At 38.4% G+C, this 19,207-nt stretch overlaps 3 protein-coding genes across 5 annotated transcripts in view; all 3 read right to left on the bottom strand.

The window, feature by feature from the left end:
• Nucleotides 1-65: 65 nt before the first annotated feature.
• On the bottom strand, nucleotides 66-9,922 carry tm9sf3 (transmembrane 9 superfamily member 3). The gene is made up of 15 exons (XM_088422150.1): nucleotides 9,727-9,922; nucleotides 8,335-8,530; nucleotides 7,733-7,855; nucleotides 5,215-5,375; nucleotides 4,998-5,075; nucleotides 3,876-4,007; nucleotides 3,627-3,793; nucleotides 3,456-3,550; nucleotides 3,243-3,373; nucleotides 2,696-2,835; nucleotides 2,416-2,484; nucleotides 2,192-2,338; nucleotides 2,032-2,115; nucleotides 1,862-1,938; nucleotides 66-1,600 (listed from the first exon to the last, which is right to left on the bottom strand). Exons 1-15 carry the CDS (start codon nucleotides 9,817-9,819, stop codon nucleotides 1,533-1,535), a joined length of 1,761 nt encoding a protein of 586 aa, XP_088278276.1. The 5' UTR covers nucleotides 9,820-9,922; the 3' UTR covers nucleotides 66-1,532.
• Nucleotides 9,923-10,431: 509 nt separating this feature from the next.
• On the bottom strand, nucleotides 10,432-14,827 carry LOC148420177 (lysophosphatidylserine lipase ABHD12-like). 2 transcript variants are annotated; one of them, XM_088422274.1, is made up of 13 exons: nucleotides 14,261-14,827; nucleotides 13,372-13,484; nucleotides 13,179-13,284; nucleotides 12,972-13,091; nucleotides 12,843-12,873; nucleotides 12,701-12,746; nucleotides 12,332-12,461; nucleotides 11,833-11,870; nucleotides 11,684-11,766; nucleotides 11,502-11,584; nucleotides 11,329-11,407; nucleotides 11,124-11,245; nucleotides 10,432-10,997 (listed from the first exon to the last, which is right to left on the bottom strand). In XM_088422274.1, exons 1-13 carry the CDS (start codon nucleotides 14,335-14,337, stop codon nucleotides 10,976-10,978), a joined length of 1,050 nt encoding a protein of 349 aa, XP_088278400.1. In that variant the 5' UTR covers nucleotides 14,338-14,827; the 3' UTR covers nucleotides 10,432-10,975. The 2 variants fall into 2 exon arrangements, with proteins under 2 accessions (XP_088278400.1, XP_088278401.1); XM_088422275.1 differs by having other exon boundaries at nucleotides 11,684-11,763; nucleotides 14,261-14,610.
• The window catches only part of mocos (molybdenum cofactor sulfurase), a 50,095-nt gene continuing 44,259 nt past the window's right edge, over nucleotides 13,372-19,207 (bottom strand). For both annotated transcript variants that reach the window (XM_088422269.1, XM_088422270.1), the window contains 8 exons: nucleotides 19,020-19,182; nucleotides 18,807-18,894; nucleotides 18,513-18,637; nucleotides 17,650-17,746; nucleotides 17,376-17,505; nucleotides 17,174-17,278; nucleotides 15,871-16,069; nucleotides 13,372-13,484 (listed from right to left, as the gene is read on the bottom strand). In XM_088422269.1, coding sequence (XP_088278395.1) covers nucleotides 15,905-16,069; nucleotides 17,174-17,278; nucleotides 17,376-17,505; nucleotides 17,650-17,746; nucleotides 18,513-18,637; nucleotides 18,807-18,894; nucleotides 19,020-19,182 — 873 coding nt within the window. In that variant the 3' untranslated portion in view covers nucleotides 13,372-13,484; nucleotides 15,871-15,904. The remainder of the gene's footprint in view (nucleotides 13,485-15,870; nucleotides 16,070-17,173; nucleotides 17,279-17,375; nucleotides 17,506-17,649; nucleotides 17,747-18,512; nucleotides 18,638-18,806; nucleotides 18,895-19,019; nucleotides 19,183-19,207) is intronic.

The raw sequence follows: 19,207 nt of genomic DNA, 5'->3' as shown, positions 1-19,207 counted from the left end.
TCTGGTACTTGTTTTTGTACAACATTTCATTTGCATTTTGAAGATAACAAGCATAAGCTCACAACCCCTGTACATAAACATGTTTATTTCCTCTTTTTACAACAATATGCAGGATGAAAAAGTCATCAGACATTGGTACACACGATGAGGTGCCAAAATCAACTTCATTGGGGAAGAACTGGAACTGAAAAGGCAGTACAAGTGGGGAACATACTGTTATGTACACAATATGTCGAGGGCAAATCAAGACTTATGAAAGACTGCAGCACTCCCGTGTGGTTATGAAGACATCTAAGTGTACATTTTGTACAGTATGTGGAAAAAAAAAAGCTCATTCCTTTGGACATTCACACATGGCTTGTCATGTTAGGCAACAAAAACAGGTGTGCGAGGGAAATGACTTCAGAGATGCCAAGGTCTTTTTAAAGCTTTAAATAATAGATCAGTAAATGAGCCTAAATTGACCAGCCTGTCTCCACAATGCGTATTACATTGCAAAGTTGGTCCAACCAGTGAAATAATTTGATCAGTCTGGTTTGGTGAAAACCTCATGCAATTTCAGGCAAGATGAAACAGCGCCACCAGCCCCACCCCAAGCACCAAACACAACATACCATTTGTTTTTAGCTGATTCATTAAAAAACACCCTATTGTAAATCTGTACAACGAAAATACATTTGGGATCTACATCTAAAGGTACATTAAGGTTATATACACTCCCCTCATACATATATTATCTTTACATGTAGACGTAATTCAAACCCAAACATTAAGAAAACAAGACTAAACCTGGGGGAAAGCATCACATCCGTTTAAAAGTCCGTTACTGTACCCCGACTGCTGACTTGACAGTCATTCTTGTCTCCAGAGTCAACTACAGCAGGACTCAACATTGCAACTGGATGGATCACCGTAACAGGAACATTGCAACTGGATGGATCACTGTAACAGGAAAATCAGAACCGCCAAAATGGGGGAATGACTCAAGTGACAGCATTTTTTTTTTTTTTTTGCAGTTGCAGCAAATGGGGAACAATGTACTGCAATACGCACTAATGTTGCTGTGAGTTGACTTCAAGAATACAAAATAGAAATCAAGTCAGAAGATGGGCGCAAAGCCAACTCTGTTATTCTGACACAATAGAACAAATAAAGGCTTTCAATATACTTAGGCCTCTTCACTGAAGAGAGCTGCACTATTCCATCCATAAACATGTATGTAGTCTGGTCTCAGATGGGACTGGTTTGGAAGAGAAGCCACGTAAGCCTTAAACATTTGCCCCCATTATTTATATGAAAGCAACTGATTAAAAAAAAAAAAACAGAACCTTATTTGATGCTTCATCCGCAGCATTGCATCTAATCACTTCATTTGCAGCGTTGAAAAATCATTCAGAAAATGGAAAACTACATTGTACAAAGTGAGATTTTCACAATCTCTTTGCAAGAAAGAAAACTAATAAAGGATGTTGGATGCCAGCCGTCTTCCAAGATACACACAGGCGATTCCGTGACAACATTGCCGTGCTGCTTTAGTCTATTTTCACATTTGTGTATATCTTCCTCACAAAGGCACTTGTTCCCATGTATCCGACTGCACCTGCAACACAAGCCAATGTTCAGTCTCTGGAATTTCATTGCCAATCCAACTAAAAAGGAAAAGAAGTTGCAACGCTACAGTCAGGGTTTTGGGAATTGTTTGTCCAAATGAAAGCTAACATGTTCAGTGAATGTCTGTTGTAGCACATGATCACATTGCTTAATGTTCTGGTCATGACCACGTCATTATTAAAACCCGCATTTCATATCGCCTGTACTGTGTTTAATACTTTGGTTTTTGAGTGCAACAAAGTAGACTAACCACACATGATTCCAAGAGCAGTGCTGAACACGGCCATGTAACCAAAGTAGAAAGATGTCTGGAACAGCCCGTACATCCTGAAAAGATGAAAATCAGCAGTGTGCGCAATTATTTACTACATTCGCCTCCTGCACCACCAAAAATGTATTCAACAACACACTCATACTCACTTAGTTTTGAAGAAATAGTAGTAAAAAGAGTACATGTAAACATAAACTGCAGTGGAAGCAGCAGACAGGAAGCTTGTCCATTGCCTGGAAAGGATAACTGCCATGTAACGTTGTCAAGTTGCAACTTGACTTGAATTTTTCCAAAATTGCAGTCGCTCACCATCTGTAGTCCTCGGCATTGAGCAGGAAGTACGTGCAGACGATGGTGACGCACACCGTCACAATGCAAAGGATAACCAGGACTAACATCATGAAGCCATAGACATAGTAGATTTTATAGGCCCAGAAAGATGTGAAGATGAAATACCTGATGAGGGAGCAGAAAGTTAACTTGTACAATGAGGACGAGCCCAAAATACAAGCTCTCTCGGGATCTCAACTTACATTTCAATGAAGATAGAACCGAAAGGAAGGATTCCACCGAGGCAAACAATGACGGCTGGCTCCATGAACCTAACGGCACAAAAAAAATCCCACACACAGCTTAGTCTATCTGAAGTAAAAACAAAGATCCAGGTTTGAAAATCAAGTCACTTATTTCCTTTGGGCAATAGGCAACAATTCTTGTCCGAGGGTTGTAAATATTAATAAAGCGCGAAACGTCACTGCACAAATAACAACCCTGGATCCTCACCAGAAAGTGCGTTGCTCAAAGCGCACCTACCATTTCTTTTCAGGGATTGGCCTTGGCACAGCATTCACCCTGCATGGAAAGTTTGGCTGCCCAGAAAGATTCCTTCCCAAAATTGTACCCACCAGGTTTAATGGCAAAATGACAAAGAAGCAGATGCAACAAACAGCCACCTGCATGTGGACATGGAGACAATATTCATATCAGTGTAAGCGACATGACAACCAACAGTAATGCTCCAACAGGGAAATGTACTGCTCCCTTGCTGTAATGTAATTAAGGCCAGTGCCATGCAGTTACACATAAAAATTGTTGGTTGTTGACCTAGACCTGGTTCCTCGACAGCACCAATCCAGCATGTTTTCTGTGCAACCCTTCTCTGATGCACCCGATACATATTATGAGCTCATCAGAAAGCTCTTCAGGAGCCTGCAAACAATCCTGATCCTTTGAATCAGATGCAGCGAAGGAGGGTTACACCGAAAAAATGCTGGATAGGTGGCCTCAAGTACCGGAGTTGGCTATCCAACCTAGACGATATTTTTCAAGCGATGTGATTTATATGTATGTGTAAACCCACCATGGTGCCAAATGGGATGGCTCTGGAGGCGTGATAGTAGATTGCAATAAAGTTGATGAAGAAAGCAGTTCCGCACACCATTGCTGGGATCATAAAAGCCCCGATGAACATTTGTTTGATCCATCTTCTACCTGTAGTAGTCAAGAAATTAAAAAAAAAATACACAAAAGGGACATGCAAATGCAAAGATCATTTTTCAAATATCGGCATTACCTCCTTGTTTAGCGTACAAGCTTCCACCAAAGTAGCCATTAACAGGGGAGGTAGCAGCATACACAAAAATGGCTGTGCTCAGCATCGATCCTCTCCTGAAGAGGGAAATCATACAAGTCTGTTTAGTCCATCCATTCATTCCTTTCATGAAACTGTGCTGAACTGACTTACTCTGTATACAGATCCTCAACCATTGCCACAATTATGACAATGAGAGATACAGAGAAGATCTGGCAGCCAGAACCAATGAGTGAAGAGAAAATCAGCGGATGGCTTGAGGGCCGGAATACATCCCCGTGCACCTGCTTCCAGCCATATTCATCTCCTAGGTCTCGGTCCTGTTTTGGGAAAACCAAAGCTTGCTAAAAGCTCATTTGAATGTGCTAGTGATTGTCATTCAAGAACCATTACCATGCTTACCATGTCATCCATTTCCTCCTCTTTGCTGTATCTGGCATAGTCCTTTCTGAGTGTTCTCATCAAAATCATGGACACCAGACCCACCAAGAAGATCACCATCATGAAGGAGTTGAAGATAGAGAACCAATGTATCTATGAAGGAGTGAATACCACTGATTGAGAGCTTAATGACTCAAAACTGTGTGCATAAGAATTTGCATTATTGAGCTATGATGGCAATAACACATTCCTTGCAAGACTGTCTTTCATTGTTTTAGGAGCACTTTGCCTAAAGAGGATTCTTAATGTTGCTCAAAAATGAAGGTGTTTAATGGCTTAATACAAGACTTACTACAACTTTGAAGCTAGGCTACTGAACTACAGTAGTTCAGCACAAGATGAAAACAGTTCAAGTCCCAAAACCAAAACTATAATAAAACATTAAAGTTTTTTAAAAAAGGGTGAAAAAACACCTGCCAAGTTTTAATCACTCAATTCAGTGCCACTTGTGCAAATATAGTTGAAAACATTACCTGTTTAAAATATCTATGAGGAATACTAACTTGTTTGTTGGTTGAACATCATAAAATGAGAACCCATAACTTAGAAGTAAACTAAATTAGCATTACCTTTGCATATGCATTGTGCTATATACAGCAGCAGTTGTGACATGATACACACAAAGTCAAACCTCAAATTCATAAAGCATACAACTGCTTTGTGTCCGCAATAACCACGCGTGTCATTGAATCGTCTACTTGAAAATTTAAATGGTTTTTGGAGTACAGATTGATCAGTATGCTGAAATGGGATGGGTTTCAACCTTAGCTATTTATTTTGCTTTAAAATATGTGTGTAATATAGGATATTATGTTAGTATGTTGCATAAGATAAACACTGAATATACAACGAGGGTACTTGCACCGCTCATCTACACCAAAAAACAAAAAAACTTTTGTCTTTGGGTCACTTGAATTATCATGATCATCATTTATTATTATTAGTGGTTTTTGGTTAGATCATCAAATCTGACAATTAAAAAAAAAAAAAAAAAGACTTAATTTGTCTTGTTTGTACAAACACACACTCCTATTATGGAAATGGCATGTGACATGACTCAAAGCAGGCATTCAATTTACTTACCCTGTGCTGGAAGAAGGATGGGTCAAGGTATTTGTCAAATCTGTCTTCAAATTTCACATCAGACTTCTTCCATTTCACCTGTGCACGTCATTAGAGACACTTCAATGTGTAGTTTTTCACATTTGTATACAACAAAAATCACCTTTACAAGCCTTGAATTATAGAACAGCAATAATGATCAACAAAAGGAAATTCTAGTAGCTCATCCAGGACTCACAGAGTAAGACATTGCAATCCTTGTGTTGGGCACTAGTCGAACCTTGCCTTCACTAGTAAGATTTACATCAACTATCCTGTTGCCATTAAAGCCAATCTCCAGTTTCTTGTATGTCCACAGATAGTGATCTTCTCCATTTTCATCTGCCTCGCCAACAATACCTGCAAAGAAATGGATACCAATTTAATTTTATAAAAGAAATAGACCAATATCCATGTTGTCAAACATGGTATTTGTAATGTTAAGGTCATTTCTGATGGCCAAGTTGTTTTACGAGGGAATTGACAGGGTATATTTAATGGTATCATGTTTTCTTTGTTCTCATGCTCCTGCAGCTCATTGATATTAGTTTATACAATCAAAATGTTACCTTAGATAGACACTTACAGAAACTTACAGATGAAAGTTACTGTACTGAACATTTACTGCTTACAATTATGTTAGAATGCAATATAAGATCACATAACATTGTCTTATAAATGCTTCTTGGTATCAGGGTCAGGTGTAGACAGACAGCCAACTACACTTTCTCCCTTACTCTGCGGAAAACCCCACCGATTTTAGTTAATATTTTCTACTGTCCACACCAAGTACAATCTAGATTATTATTATTCTGTGGTAAAACTATCACGTCCAATAAAGCGCAGTTTTGAAATGAACAATGTCAGGTATCAGGTTTGTTAAGTACGTACTGGAATTTCAAGAGTGACAATAACAGAGCTGGCTTCAGTTAGCAAAGTGTGTCTGCAAGAAACTGGCAACGACAGCTCTTCATTAAGAAGGTGGCACAATCCAAAAAGTATCTCTCACTAGACGCTGAATTGTTTTGAGGGACAAAGAAATGGAGACAAATATTTGAGCTTTTGCATGACTCATTTTGATAAGAGGCAAATAGAGAAATATGGAAACATTTTGCTTACGCGGATGCCAGCTAGGGGAAGCCGAAAGATGCTACAAACTAGGTCTGCAAAGCCTGATACAGAATAAGATTGGGTGTGGCTAAACAGTTAAAAAAAAAGACCAATGAGTTCAATGGGAAATAGGTTAGATAATAAGACAATTAACATATTTTAAAGTCTTTTTTCCAAACACGAGTCAAACACATGGGAATTAAGCAAATGTGAACCCTAATGGTGGCAACTGAAGACAACTAATCAATTGTGAGGTTTCCTATTGAGCTGAGTAGAACACTAGCAAAGCTAACAACTGTGCAAAAATAGACAGCTGTGGTTGAGGTTACACCTATACTATATGCATTGAAGTAATACGTTATGATGAACAAACATTAACATTGCTCTTTGTCCAAGTCCACGCCCGAGTTGCCTGACATTGCTAAGTCTCCGTTTGTTTAAGTTCCGTGTTTCCCCTTCGAGTCTGCCCTTATCTGCTGTGTTTGTAATTGATTTCTTCTTTTTGGTTGTTACTTTGCATCACTTTTTGCTTCCCTGATTTCTGGTCCCCCTTTTCCATTAAACATTTTTTGAGTTCACCTCACTTCTTTTGGGTACCCCTTACCAGTCACAGATTTATTAAATTAGCGAACTGGCTTGGTGTCTATCTTCTGTGAACACTGAAGGTTGGTTGTACTCTCAATTGTCTTGGTAATATAATGTTATCCCTCTGGCCTGAATGCACTATCAAAATGTTTTACAGCGCTTCCTTCTTAGAGATGTCAGAAAACAGCTGGAACAAGATGAAGATTTTCAGAGGAACAATTTACCATAAAAATCCATTGTAATATGAGATTTATCATCATATTTCATATGATACACACTTGCCTAAGAATGTCAAAGACCATAATCATTTATTGTTGCATCACTAACGGTAGATACACATACATAGCCAAGAGAACTTCACACACACACACTCCCCACCCATTACCTAAATTAATACTTTTGTTTGAACTGCCCAAGGTGTGGTATCCATATAAAAATTATCAAATAAGAGTGGCTTCTTTGTTGACACCAAATGCTACAATTAATGGTGTTATTGGAGGAAATGGAATGGTAAATGGACTTTCATTTATATTGCGCTTTTTTTACCTTGGGTACTGAAAGCACTTTACACTAACTGTGTTAAAAAAAAAAAAAAATCAATTGACTATATTATGTTTTGTTACATATGTATTAGAACTAAACCAAAAGGCAAGTGAGGATGTAAAATGTTCATAAGATGCGTGAGTGGAAAGCAGGTTCTTTCATATCAGGGATTTCCAAACCCGGTCCTTTAGTGTCACTATTCTGCATGTTACTGAGTTTTCTGTTCTCCAGAAACCTCAGAAACATGCAGGTTAGCGGCCCTCGAGGTCCATGTTTTGGCACCTCTGTCCCATGACAAAGTATACACTATAAGAATGCAAATTGTAACAGCACTCAAAAGCAATGTAAACTAAAACATGTAACTGTAAACTAAACCTCCTACGGTACATAATTGCAATGGCAAAATAGAGGGAAGTAAACCTAATAACAAAAACAGATGTACTGTATAGCTAAGCATTCAATTGTTTACTGTTACTTACCCCAGATAGGCAGGTCATCAATGTACATTTGGTACCAGTAGTGATTTTTTATAGCATACACAAAAGCATCTCTTCTGGCTTTGTCCAGGTCAATTTCACAATACGTTGTCTGCATAACTTCATCTACAGGGGTGGAGATGGATAATATTTTGAGAGATATATTAAAACTGCAAAGATGATTGCATACCAGTTTATCTACACTCTTAGTTAAAAAAAAAAAAAAAAAAGTTAAAACATTGATAGGTCAGTCGCTTTAGGCTCTGTATTTACAGAAACATTCAACAAAGGAAATCAAGACTGAGTTCAATTAACAGTGAAACGAAGACCATACACGCAACAGAGCAGCTTTCCATACCTCAGTTATTACAACAATTACATACTGGCAAACATTAGTGTCCAAAATGTGTGGTGGCCGATCAAATATAAATGCATGACAAAAACATTGACTACAGCTGTATTGTTTTATTTTAGAGCCAAATACAGCTGTAATGTTTTATTTTAGAGCTAATCAAGGTCATTCGTTCAATGACTTAAAGGCATAGTGGCCAATTGCAAAATATGCATTAATGTGCTCAAATATCACCGTTTAGAGAAATAATTACCTTTGAACTTGATATCAAGCCCGCTAAATTCAAGTTCCACTCCCTGCAGAGCTTCTCCGAGTGTTTCATGATAATGACTGATGGTTTTCTTTGTGCCCACACAGAAGGGTAAAGAGAAATACTTGTATGTCTCTTGTCGGTTGTGGTAAGGCCCCACTGTGTTCATCCATAATACTACCTCCTCTTTATCTGTATACTGAAAAAAAAGGGGGGGGGGGGGTAGTGCGAGGATAATATGTGACAATACAAGATGATTTTGAGGCTTCCTTTTCGCTCCCACACCCGAAAAAAACAAAAAATAAACAAAAAATATTTTCCGTTGTCTTCATTTTCACTGCAATAAGCCGGCGTTAATGTGATAAATATTGTGAAGATTTTTAAGCTTTAAAGCATCCAGCTAAACACATAAGAGTGACATTTATGGACCGTAGATGTAAACATTTAATAGGAAACTGGTCACTGTTTTAGCCTGTAATGAAAAAGATAAAATGCTGGTAAATATGTCACAGAAGCCATTAGTTTTTGTTTGTTTCATGGAGGACTTACACATAATGACAGAGTGGGCAACAATTTCAGATCATGTATCAAATAACTTTTGCTCGTGGAAAATAAAATCTGAATTTGTGTATGTCTACCGTTTATCACATACATTGTAGTGGGTGTGGCGTGACCAAAGCTTGAGTTTCATGATTTTGTATACTTAATGACAGCAAAATCAGTACGGCGGTGACTTAAGTGACATTAACCGAAATTGCCTCTGTAAGTAGAAAACTAAATTCTGACTCTGCAACACTCAAACGGAAATAGCGTAGTCATGCCAATTGCACGAGGAAACTTAGTAGCAACTAATTTCCTTTTAATGGTCATATTTAAACAGATGTTAACTCAAAATCAGTTACCTCTTTATTTAAATCAAGATTGTGAGGCCTGGCACTAAACTAGTGTGCGCACAAGAAAAAAGGAAACAGACAACTTAGGTCTTTAGTAGCTTTGCCAATTTTGCCGCAAGAAATATTCGTGAACTTTATTTGACCAGACCTGATAACCCAAACGTTCACTCGTTAAACTTAAGCGGCGCTTCCGCCGGCCGGTGCTCGGAAATAGCTTAAGGAGCTAGGAAGCCGTGCTAACAAACCAACAGGCAAACGTTTGGCCATAAGCACTTAGGCCGACGAGCGTTGACAGGTTAGCTAGCTCGTGGACACGCTAGCTGTCGCTTTTCTAGCATACTATTTAACCATGAATAACACGATAAGGGACTTTTCACCTCTGCCATTCGATTAAAGCTTCACTTCAAGGCTAAGCAAAACGTTAGCATGTTACACAGAGCACAAACGTCCATTTTTTTCAAAAGAAGCCCATTTTCATTCGGCCTTTCAAAGGCAGCCTTACTGTGTGTTCATGTTCATCTGCTTCGATAGGTAATAAACAGCCCAGGAAAGTGAGGAACACCGCAGCTGCCAACCTCCACCTGGATGATCCCATTCTTTTCGGTGAAAGTGTGCAGAAAGATCGGGGGTGTTAGCTTTGCGGGGCTATCCCACCTTCTTCCTGGTTGTATGACGGGCGATTTTTTGGGACGCTCGTCTTCTACGCATACGGCGTAAGTGTTTCACGATTACTCATCGGATGCACTTCCGATTGGCTGGAGTAAGCCACGTGACCTGTTTTATCCAATCAAGCGGGGTAGCGGTGAATAAAACGATGAAAAAGGAAACGGTGGCTGCGCATCATCCGCAACCATCAGCCACGTCATCCGACAGCCAAAGACCGGAGCTTCACGTTTACAAACGTACTTTATTACGTGGAAATCCGCGTTGGGTTTAAAATTGTGGCCGCACAAATTGAAAAACGAGACTACAAGTTTTTAGTCACCATTGGCGTAGATGGCTTATTCACGCGAGTCTACGTTTTAAGGTTGTTCGTTAAAAATAGCTCATGAAACATGAATCCAGAATGCTGATTTATCGCCTCACGGATCAATGTACTCCAATGGAAATGAGACATTTAAAAGGAAGACTAAAATGTACCTAATATTACACTGCAATGATTAAATATGACTCCGCGAAGTTATAAATAAAACACACGTTATAGGGCTGTTTTTGGATATTTTTATTCGGGTGAAAGAATTGTAAAAAGAAGTGATGCCAGTGTTCTTGTGAGCAGAGCATGACTGGAGTTCTATCGAAGTGGTGGTGTGGGGTTTGGTTTTTGCTTTTTGGTCTTAAAACAGCACGCTAAAAATGTAATCACTATCGCCTCTGCTGGCTGCAGCCAAGAAGCTAAGAAGTGCATTTCTTTTAGGCCAAATTGCTTCTATGAGCAGTTGATTAACAATCAGTTCTACTGTGCAGTCTTCTTAAACAGACAATGTGTAAGATTTAGACCGTTTTTCATAAAAAAGGAATACATTTAATGATTATGAATTTTAAAAACTTGCAAATCCATCTCTGTAATTAAAAAAAAGCGGACACAACTTTTTTTTTTTTTTTTTAAGGAACAGTCACATTGTAACAGGGAAACTACTACTACATTCATTACACATATGAACTTGACACCGTAATGTCATGTTGTACCAGATGTAAATCAAACAATTTGTCTACTGTACACATTGAATATCTGCTGGAGGCATCTTTCCACTTCACAAAGACAGGGCAAATTTTCTGTGGAGAAAAATAGCATGTTGTTAAGACACGACCCCTTTGACCAAAGTGTATGCGTGTGTGTGTGTATACAGTACACACATACATACACACATTCCAGGAAATATCAGAGAAATGTTTCCTCACTTTATGATGTCTGGCAGACGGGGGTCTTTGTATAATCCATTGTGTAGATAGCCTAATGAACCTTCAAAGGACACAAACTTGACTCGCTCCGCATTCTGAGTACTTACAGCTACTTCGTACAGCTGACGAGAAATATACAAACATATACAATATATTGTATTTCATATGGCCATTTCACATTTGGTAAATTGCAAAATAGTCATACTTCCTGAGCAGAGTGAATAAGAACAATTGGATCATCTTCAGCATGAAGGAAAAGGAGTGGGCTTTTTATTCTCCTCAAACTGCAGAGTAAAAGAATATCAGATACATTTTAGTTTTACCAAATTAAAACATAAAGTATCATTTTTTTAAATACATTGGGCATTACCAACTTACTTTTGCTTAGTGGGAAAGACAATTTTATTTTCAGCCCATGGCTCTGGAAAAAAGTATTTCCAACCAGGAATCTTCCAGTAATACTTCCAAAAATCCAAAATAAAAATAAAAATTAGTAACATTATAGTTTGTATTAAAATATAACATGAACATAACATGTGGCATTTGTTGCCCAAGCATACCCAAGAAAAAACATGACCTGGTGGTTTCTGGTTCTCAATATTAAAGGTGCCCTCGAGAATGACGCCATCCAAAACAATACCTGCTGATGCAATCACAGTAAAATTGATAGTATTTCATATTTAGTATTCGAATGTGTGGTTGAACCCACCTTCATCTGCTAATTTGGCTGCAGTGTTCGTGATTACTCTGCAAAGACACATAGCACAGGGTTAATATACATTGGAGCAATAGTTTTCCATGACCTGTCAGTGACATTTTTAAAACCTTTAGCTTACTTCGCAACACCAAAGCATTTCGATCTGACCACATTTTCTTGAGGTGCAAAATTCATTGTCAAAGTCAACATTTGAAACAATGTAGCCAGTGTGTCTAAATCAAACACGATACACCTTACCATATGATATCACATTTGAATTGCGAAAGCAGTAACACGTCAATAGCATCAGTGGCTAAAACATCTGACCTTGGTTTATGAGTTGAAAAAAAAAAAGTGTGGTCCTTCCAAACCCAGATAGCAGCGACATTCATTTGAAGCATGGTTAAAGTAAAATAAAATGATAGCTTTCAAAAAAGGAAGTAAATTACATCAAAAACTATAATAGTTTCAAAGCCAAAGCCGAAAAATAGTATGGTAACTCCAAACTGACCCAGTGCCAAGAGAATGTCCCCAGATTACAACCAGGCTGCTTCCACAGCGTTCTTTGACCCAGTTGTACACATGGAGGACATCTGTAGTGAGTCCAGCCTCAGTTGGCTCACCACTTGAGTCTCCAAAACCTGAACAGGGGTTCAGATAACAGTTAGATGTAGTTTCTCCTTATCACCTCTAGATGGCCACCACACAAAGCAAAAAAATGCAGCGCATGGCAGGGTTCCTGAAAATACAACTGCCTGTTTTTATTACTGCCTAAATTTTCATTTCTCTGTAGCGATCAAGCTGGTCACTGTGAGGATAATGATTCTAATCATTTGGAACAAAAATTGATTAGTAAATATAACTCTTTATTTTCACCAACCTCTGTAGTCAGGCACCAACACATGATAACCGAGTGCACTCAATACCTGTTGAAAAATTAAGTCTTACTTGCTAAAGGACCTGCTTTACTGACTTAACGTCACTGTCAAATAGTGAATCGGTTTGAGTGGGGAATGACTCACTTTTGCAACTCCTATCCGATGTGTAGCTGCCCTGTTGAAATGGAGACATAAAATAGCTAATGATTTGGGGGAAATGTTCTTGTTGGTGAAGTATTTTTCTGAAAATCTGAGATGCATTGTCTAACATACCGTGTGCCTGTGTTGCCGTGTAGATATATAAAAACTGGACTTCCATTACTTAATGTGCTTTGGTACCATGCCAAGTCTTTGCCTTGTGCCTCTCTCCATTGACTTTCAGGGACAGTGTGCCTGGATCAAGTCAAAACAATGCAAAGCTAATAAGTGGATCATGAAAAAAAAAAAAAAAATCAGTTTAAAATTAAAAGCTGAACTCACCATACGCCAAGAGAGATTCCTTCTTCTGATGTTAAATACATGTTGATGGTGTGATTTAGAGAGAAATCAACAGGTTGGCTGAGGTCAACAAAGAATGGGACCTTGACTGTAAACAGAAAATGTTTTTTTTTTGTTTTGTTTTTTTTTTTATAAGCAAATCAAGGATTTAGATCCGTGTTGGGAATTCACTTACTTCTGTACTTGTAAACAAGGTGCTGGAGTAATTCCCGTGTTGTGATCAGAGTGAAAGCAACCAAAGCAAGGGTGACAAACAGTGCAAATAAATGACTCTTCATCCACCGGGGCCTAGGCAAGGACAGCAGAGAAAATATATAAATTACCAGAGTTCTCAGGTTATGTTTTTATTTGGATTGTTTGTGGTTACATGAATCTCATTCTTGTATTCATTTTCATGTTATCCTAGTGCTTATTGGTGTTCTCTCCAAGGTACTCCACTAACCTCCCCATGTTCCCAAAACTTTTATATTGCAATTATTAGCCTTTTTACTGACATGTGCCAGAAGCATACATGTGCAAATGAATTCATCCATGAAAAAGATCCATGACTACTGCATATATGCAACATGTTTGAAATATAGCTATTTTGATTGCAGTCACAATAATGTGACTGAATTGAATGATCTTCAAGATTCTTACTGGAATCGGTTTGACCTTGCTGGAGGTAAAAGCACAAAGAGGGTGCTCAAGACTGTTTCGAGTTAATGGACAATGCATTCTTCCCCTACTATTAACACTGTAATATGACAGCAGAGCCCTTTGAGTGGAAAAGCTGATATCTTCACACCCCTCGAGGGAAAGATAGGAGGTCGTTATTTCTTCAGCCTTCCAAATGCTGAATCATTTGTCCAGGCTTAGCACCAACTTCCGTATAAATGCTCCACAAACCCATAGCATGGTCGCAAAGCAACTACCCGAACAGATACAAGTAGTACATAAACAGATCGATCGTACTTGCACTGAATATTACCAGCCGAAATGCTATCACATTGCACAATGTGTAATAAATTCAAGTTAATTATTCCAGGCTGACTCCATGCAAAAAAAATAAATTGCTAACTTACTGAGTTTTGCGCTTCTTCTGAACTTTGGCTGATGTCTGAGCAGAGGGCGGCACATCCTTTCTCGTTCTTTGTCGCATTTTGAGCAGAAAATGCAGTGCTTTAAGCTGCCAAAAGCCCTTCTATTGTTAGTACCGTTCGATCAAAGTTCAGTTTTAGGGCGGTTTGGGAGGAGTTAAGCGTTTAAGGTAACAGTGACACTAGTCACGATAGAATGGAGCATCCTTGTAAACAAACCTCAGAGAAACGTTTATGGTTATCGAAGGAATCGCTGTAAGCAATGCCTCTTTTTGGACAATGTGCAGTAAAATAATGATAAATCTTCAAACCTGATGCCGAAAGTATTTGACAGCTGTCGCTGTAATTACAGATGACGTTTTAATAGCAAAATAGACATCTTCAATCGTCGCAACTGTCGTGCAATGAACTTCGAGCAACTCAATAACATTGAATAACAGCTGTATAATAAATACTTTTGTTTTAACTATGCCTTCCCACAAACTGCAAACGGGAAGTGGTTGATTTGATGGCGGCTAACTGAGTGTACACTCCTACAAACTTTCAACAGCACCTTTTACATGTACAGTACAAAAAAGTATATTTACCCAAGTGGTGTGCTTGTTAAAATGATCAATAGTTTTCTTCCAGCGGTCGTTGACACAACAAAACCGATATTTTGGGTCACCATTGAAATCACGAAATCCTGGCCTTAAGTATTTGGCCAAATTAGCGCAACAGTTTTATAGTGAGACTATAAGACTGCACCTTCAACATGGAATATATATTATATGGTATTTATCTGAGCAATTTTACCTAATCGCAGGGGTCATAAGCATTTTTTTAAAATGAGAGCTACTCATTGGGTAATTTTGATAAACACAAAAACGGAATTCCCATTAATTGTGTTATTCATAATAAATATCTGTAAGTCATGTGTAGAAACAAATCATGTTGATAATTTAATAAACTAAGACATGTATAATTCATCAAAATGCAACACTTTTTCTAGATATCTGCAAGTGCATACAGTACAGTACAAATAAAAGCTTCTACACTAATCACTATGTTTCTTCACTGGTCAGTTACTTTTAAAACAGGCACCACTTTAGTGACACATGCCTTATGTTGAACTGTTAACTGTATAGACTGAACTGTTAACTGTATACAGAAATAATGCTTTGCTAAGAGTTTTTTTTTTTCTTTTTTTTAATAAACCTATGATGAAGGTAGTTATAATCTGTCTGGCAGTTTTCTTTTTCACTGGGAAAAGTCTGGCTTGGATTTCTGGCAGCAGGATCAGTGGTGTGTGTGGAATAAATCTATTTTCGGCCCCACTGGATTAACCAGAGGAAGAATTGTTGAGCAGGTTAAAATGAGCACCAGTGATTGCATCAAGCCTGACTTGTGAAATTTTGTGTCTGCGATTCATTTAAATAGGAAATTTGTCATGTGTACTTACTTATTTTGCAAATTAGCACTTAATATCAGGACAGCAGTAACTGACAGACTGTAAATGGCCATGTCACCAAAATAAAATGAAGCAAAAATGTAGCAAAAAAAAAAAAAAAAAAAACACCATATAAAAAAGATCCCTCTGCACACAATACAATCACCTTATCAACAATCATGATCCCAATTATCCTGATGTTAATTACAAGTCCCAGTGTTTGTTGAAGAAAGAGATGTTGGTGGAGATGGACGACCAGTTTCAGAAGCATGAGGCTCTGGCAGTATGTGGGTGCCAGTATGGAGGACATAAACTGTCGGCGAACCTTTTGGCAACTGATGGGTCAAATACACACCAAATGTAACCTGAAAAATCCACAAAAAAGTAGCATGATGTTGGAGTATTAAAAATATTAATATATTAATATTAAAAATATAATTGCTAAGGGAAGGGGTAGGATACAGGTTTTTTTTTTCCAATGAGAAGGACTGCTATACATCTGTATATGGGCGTTTGCAGCTCAATTTAAGGGGTGCTCAAGCACGCCTAAATTGAATCCCAGCCCCCCCTCCCCAAATTTAAGAAATGGTCTTTTTATACAGTCTATGCCTTTGTTAAACAAAGTAAAGAACTAAGTTCAGAATTGTACAGTACTTTTAAAAAGACTATTTTAATAATAAAGTCACAGAATCTCAACAATAGCTCGTCCTTCACAATCCCTCAAACCTATACCCAACCAATTTTCACAGATGAATATGGTGCCTCTCAATGTTATAAACCAGGGGTGCCCAAGTCTGGTCCTTCAAAGCCCCTATTCAGTCTTTTTTCCATGTAAACCTCATCCGGTACACCTGGTTCAAGAAACCATTTTAGCGTCTAACGGAAAGGTTTCAGCACAATTGCTTTCATTTGAATATGAATAGGAGACAGTAGCAGTTAAAAATCAAAGTCAAGTTGATTCTAACAAGTTAACTGATTAAAAATTCCTAACCAAAAAGAGTTATACAGTAGGCTACTTTGTTTTTATGAATATGAAAATCAACATAAGCGAGCATCTTGTGAATTTTTGTTGGTCTGTCGTTTGCGCCCTGGGCCTCCTTGCGTCATCATTAATCCTAACTTATTTCAGTTTTTTTTTTTTTTTTTTTTCCCAAGCCGAACCAAACTGTAATCATCTGTCTGTCAGCCTGTCAGACTGTCGTTTTTTATTTACCCACGCTCTCACTGTCATTTTTTTGCTGGTCCATCGTTGTTCATAGGAAAAAAAGAAGTGACAGATTGCCCAATTCTGCTCTGTTGAAATGCACAGTATGGTTAAATTTATCTTGCCTGGCCGGAAGATCAAACAACCCTTCAACTCTATAATCGATCTTGTTTCTGTGTATGTTTCTCTACAGTTTGGAAAAAAAAAAAGCAAACCAACAAGAACATAGAACTGTGTATAATGAAATTGTTTGGCCTTGACTCACCTTTCCATTGCGGTAGGCAGAAAGAGACATCAGAGGCTCCTTTGTTTTGGTCCCAGTGTTCTGGTCAACTCCAACCATTTGGCACCGTGCACATTGGCCGCTGACCTTTGGATTTATCACACACAAAGCATATTTAGCTTTTTAAGAATCTACTTCTGACACTTTAAACGACCTCATCTCGTATCCCAAAGTGTCAGCTTACCATGAATCGAATGTTGCCAATAGCCAAGTGTGTCCAATTATCTTCTTCAAATGGTTCACTCCCTGAGATGACAAAATTGGATCGGAACCGACTGATGATGTTCTGTGTGTCAAGCACGGGATAGTCTTGCCTTTGAAAGGAAATGGAAATTGCATGTTATTTCGTTGCTCTCTCTGTATTATCCAGTGATGTAAATGTAGAGGCATCACATCCTGATGTCTTTCACTGTAAAGTGCACATTGAGTATTTTGAATAGGACAGCATGTGTTCAAACCTGCTGCTCATTTCTTTTTGAATGAGCTCCACACTTGCACGGTTGATCATGAGATACTGAGCTTCATTCACCAGGGAGAGTGACGAGGAGGTGACGACTGGAAGAGAAATACTGTATATTACCCATTTATTTTGGCACTCATCTCAGCTTGAAATCCTCAATGAGTGTGTAAATTGAAGTTTTACTCGACAAGGTGAAGGAATTACAGTGCTCAAAGCGCACATTCAGTACATTTGTTGTGATTCAGAACTGAGCCGTTCACTCAGTTAAAAGGTAAGTAATGAACAAATATTCTGTCATTGAACATAAGTGGAAAATAACGCTCTAAAAACTGCTAATCAAAGAAGGTAACTATGGAATTCATAGTGTGAGCAGTATGGTGGATTAATGCTTAGCAAGTCTGCCTCACAGTTCTGAGATTTGGTGCTCTATATTCGTGACCAGCGCCAGTGGTGCAAGTCATTGCGAAAGCGGACTTTATTTATTTATTTTGCTGGATTCCATGCAGCAGATGATAGCATGCAAAGTATGTTTGTGAAATTGTGAGCAACTGCAAACAGACATCCACAGGCATATACTGGTAGGTTGGCCAGGGTGATGATCATAGATCACCTCCGTAAAGTGAATGCTTGGAGACGGCCTTCCAACCCGATGTTTTGCACTCATGGAGTGCAACCATGGGGTGTTTAAAATGTAATAATAATAATAATAATAATAATAATAGTTATGCATCAAATTAAATGATTTCTATAACGACTCAAACAGTCCGGTACTTGCTTTTGTCATATTAATTAATGAAATGCAATTACATCTACCACACATAAACACAGAATATGGAGCACGGTAAAACTCTACACATTTACCTGTGTCAGGCTTTTTGTTTATGTGTCGAGTGAAATCAGGACTTAGTCTGATCAGGCGGCACGGCTGTCCAAGCAAATCTGAAAGCCACGATGCAGCCTCATCACCACAGTCTATTGTTTCCACCCTGATAAAAACAAAGATTTTGTCAAGATTTCCTGGTAGATAAACAGGTTAATATCAGCAAGAGAAGGTAGTAAATAGTCAGAAAGGATCAGCTAGGATGCCATAAAAAACAATGCTTCAAGCTTCAAAAATAAATATCAAATATGTGTTGTTTGCTGTCCACAGCTCACCTATCACCACAAACTTTACTCTGACAGATTGGAACGCTTGCGTGCATTTCAGCCCTGATTTCCAGTGGAACTGAAATGGTATTCATTCCTGCAGGACAGTAAGAGAAAAAATCCTTTAAGGAAAGAAAAATGACAGACTGATTGACAGTTTTTTTTTTTTTACTTGAGCAATGTGTCACATTCAGAGAGCTGATGACTGACTGACTGACTGACTTGATGCCTGCAGGAGCAATTCATTTGAGGACAGACGAACTTGTGGGCGAATGAGGCATAAACGTGGTTCTCTTTTCTGATTCAAGCAAACACCATTTCCATTTACAACCATCCAGCTTCTGTCATATAGTAAACCTTGAGGTCCTACTGGCCAGTTCTGAGCCTAGAAAAAAATGACAGAATGTAGT

Source organism: Hippichthys cyanospilos, chromosome 8 (assembly GCF_059441005.1).
Source record: "Hippichthys cyanospilos isolate Australia breed blue-spotted pipefish chromosome 8, RoL_Hcya_1.0, whole genome shotgun sequence".
Lineage (NCBI taxonomy): Eukaryota > Metazoa > Chordata > Actinopteri > Syngnathiformes > Syngnathidae > Hippichthys > Hippichthys cyanospilos.
This window is presented reverse-complemented; position numbering and strand designations above follow the sequence as displayed.

Bases quoted from the DNA above. Each gene is read 5' to 3' on its own strand.
- tm9sf3 (XM_088422150.1), bottom strand. From the start codon at position 9,819: ATGGGATCATCCAGGTGGAGGTTGGCAGCTGCGGTGTTCCTCACTTTC. The intron at 3,374-3,455 runs GTAATGCCGATA...TGACTACTACAG, and splicing joins CTTGTACGCTAAACAAGGAG to GTAGAAGATGGATCAAACAA. The intron at 2,836-3,242 runs GTGGGTTTACAC...GTCCACATGCAG, and splicing joins CCATCCCATTTGGCACCATG to GTGGCTGTTTGTTGCATCTG.
- LOC148420177 (XM_088422274.1), bottom strand. From the start codon at position 14,337: ATGCGACAAAGAACGAGAAAGGATGTGCCGCCCTCTGCTCAGACATCA. The intron at 13,092-13,178 runs GTGAGTTCAGCT...GACTTGATCCAG, and splicing joins GGAATCTCTCTTGGCGTATG to GCACACTGTCCCTGAAAGTC. The intron at 11,246-11,328 runs GTATGACTATTT...ATTTCTCGTCAG, and splicing joins TTATTCACTCTGCTCAGGAA to CTGTACGAAGTAGCTGTAAG.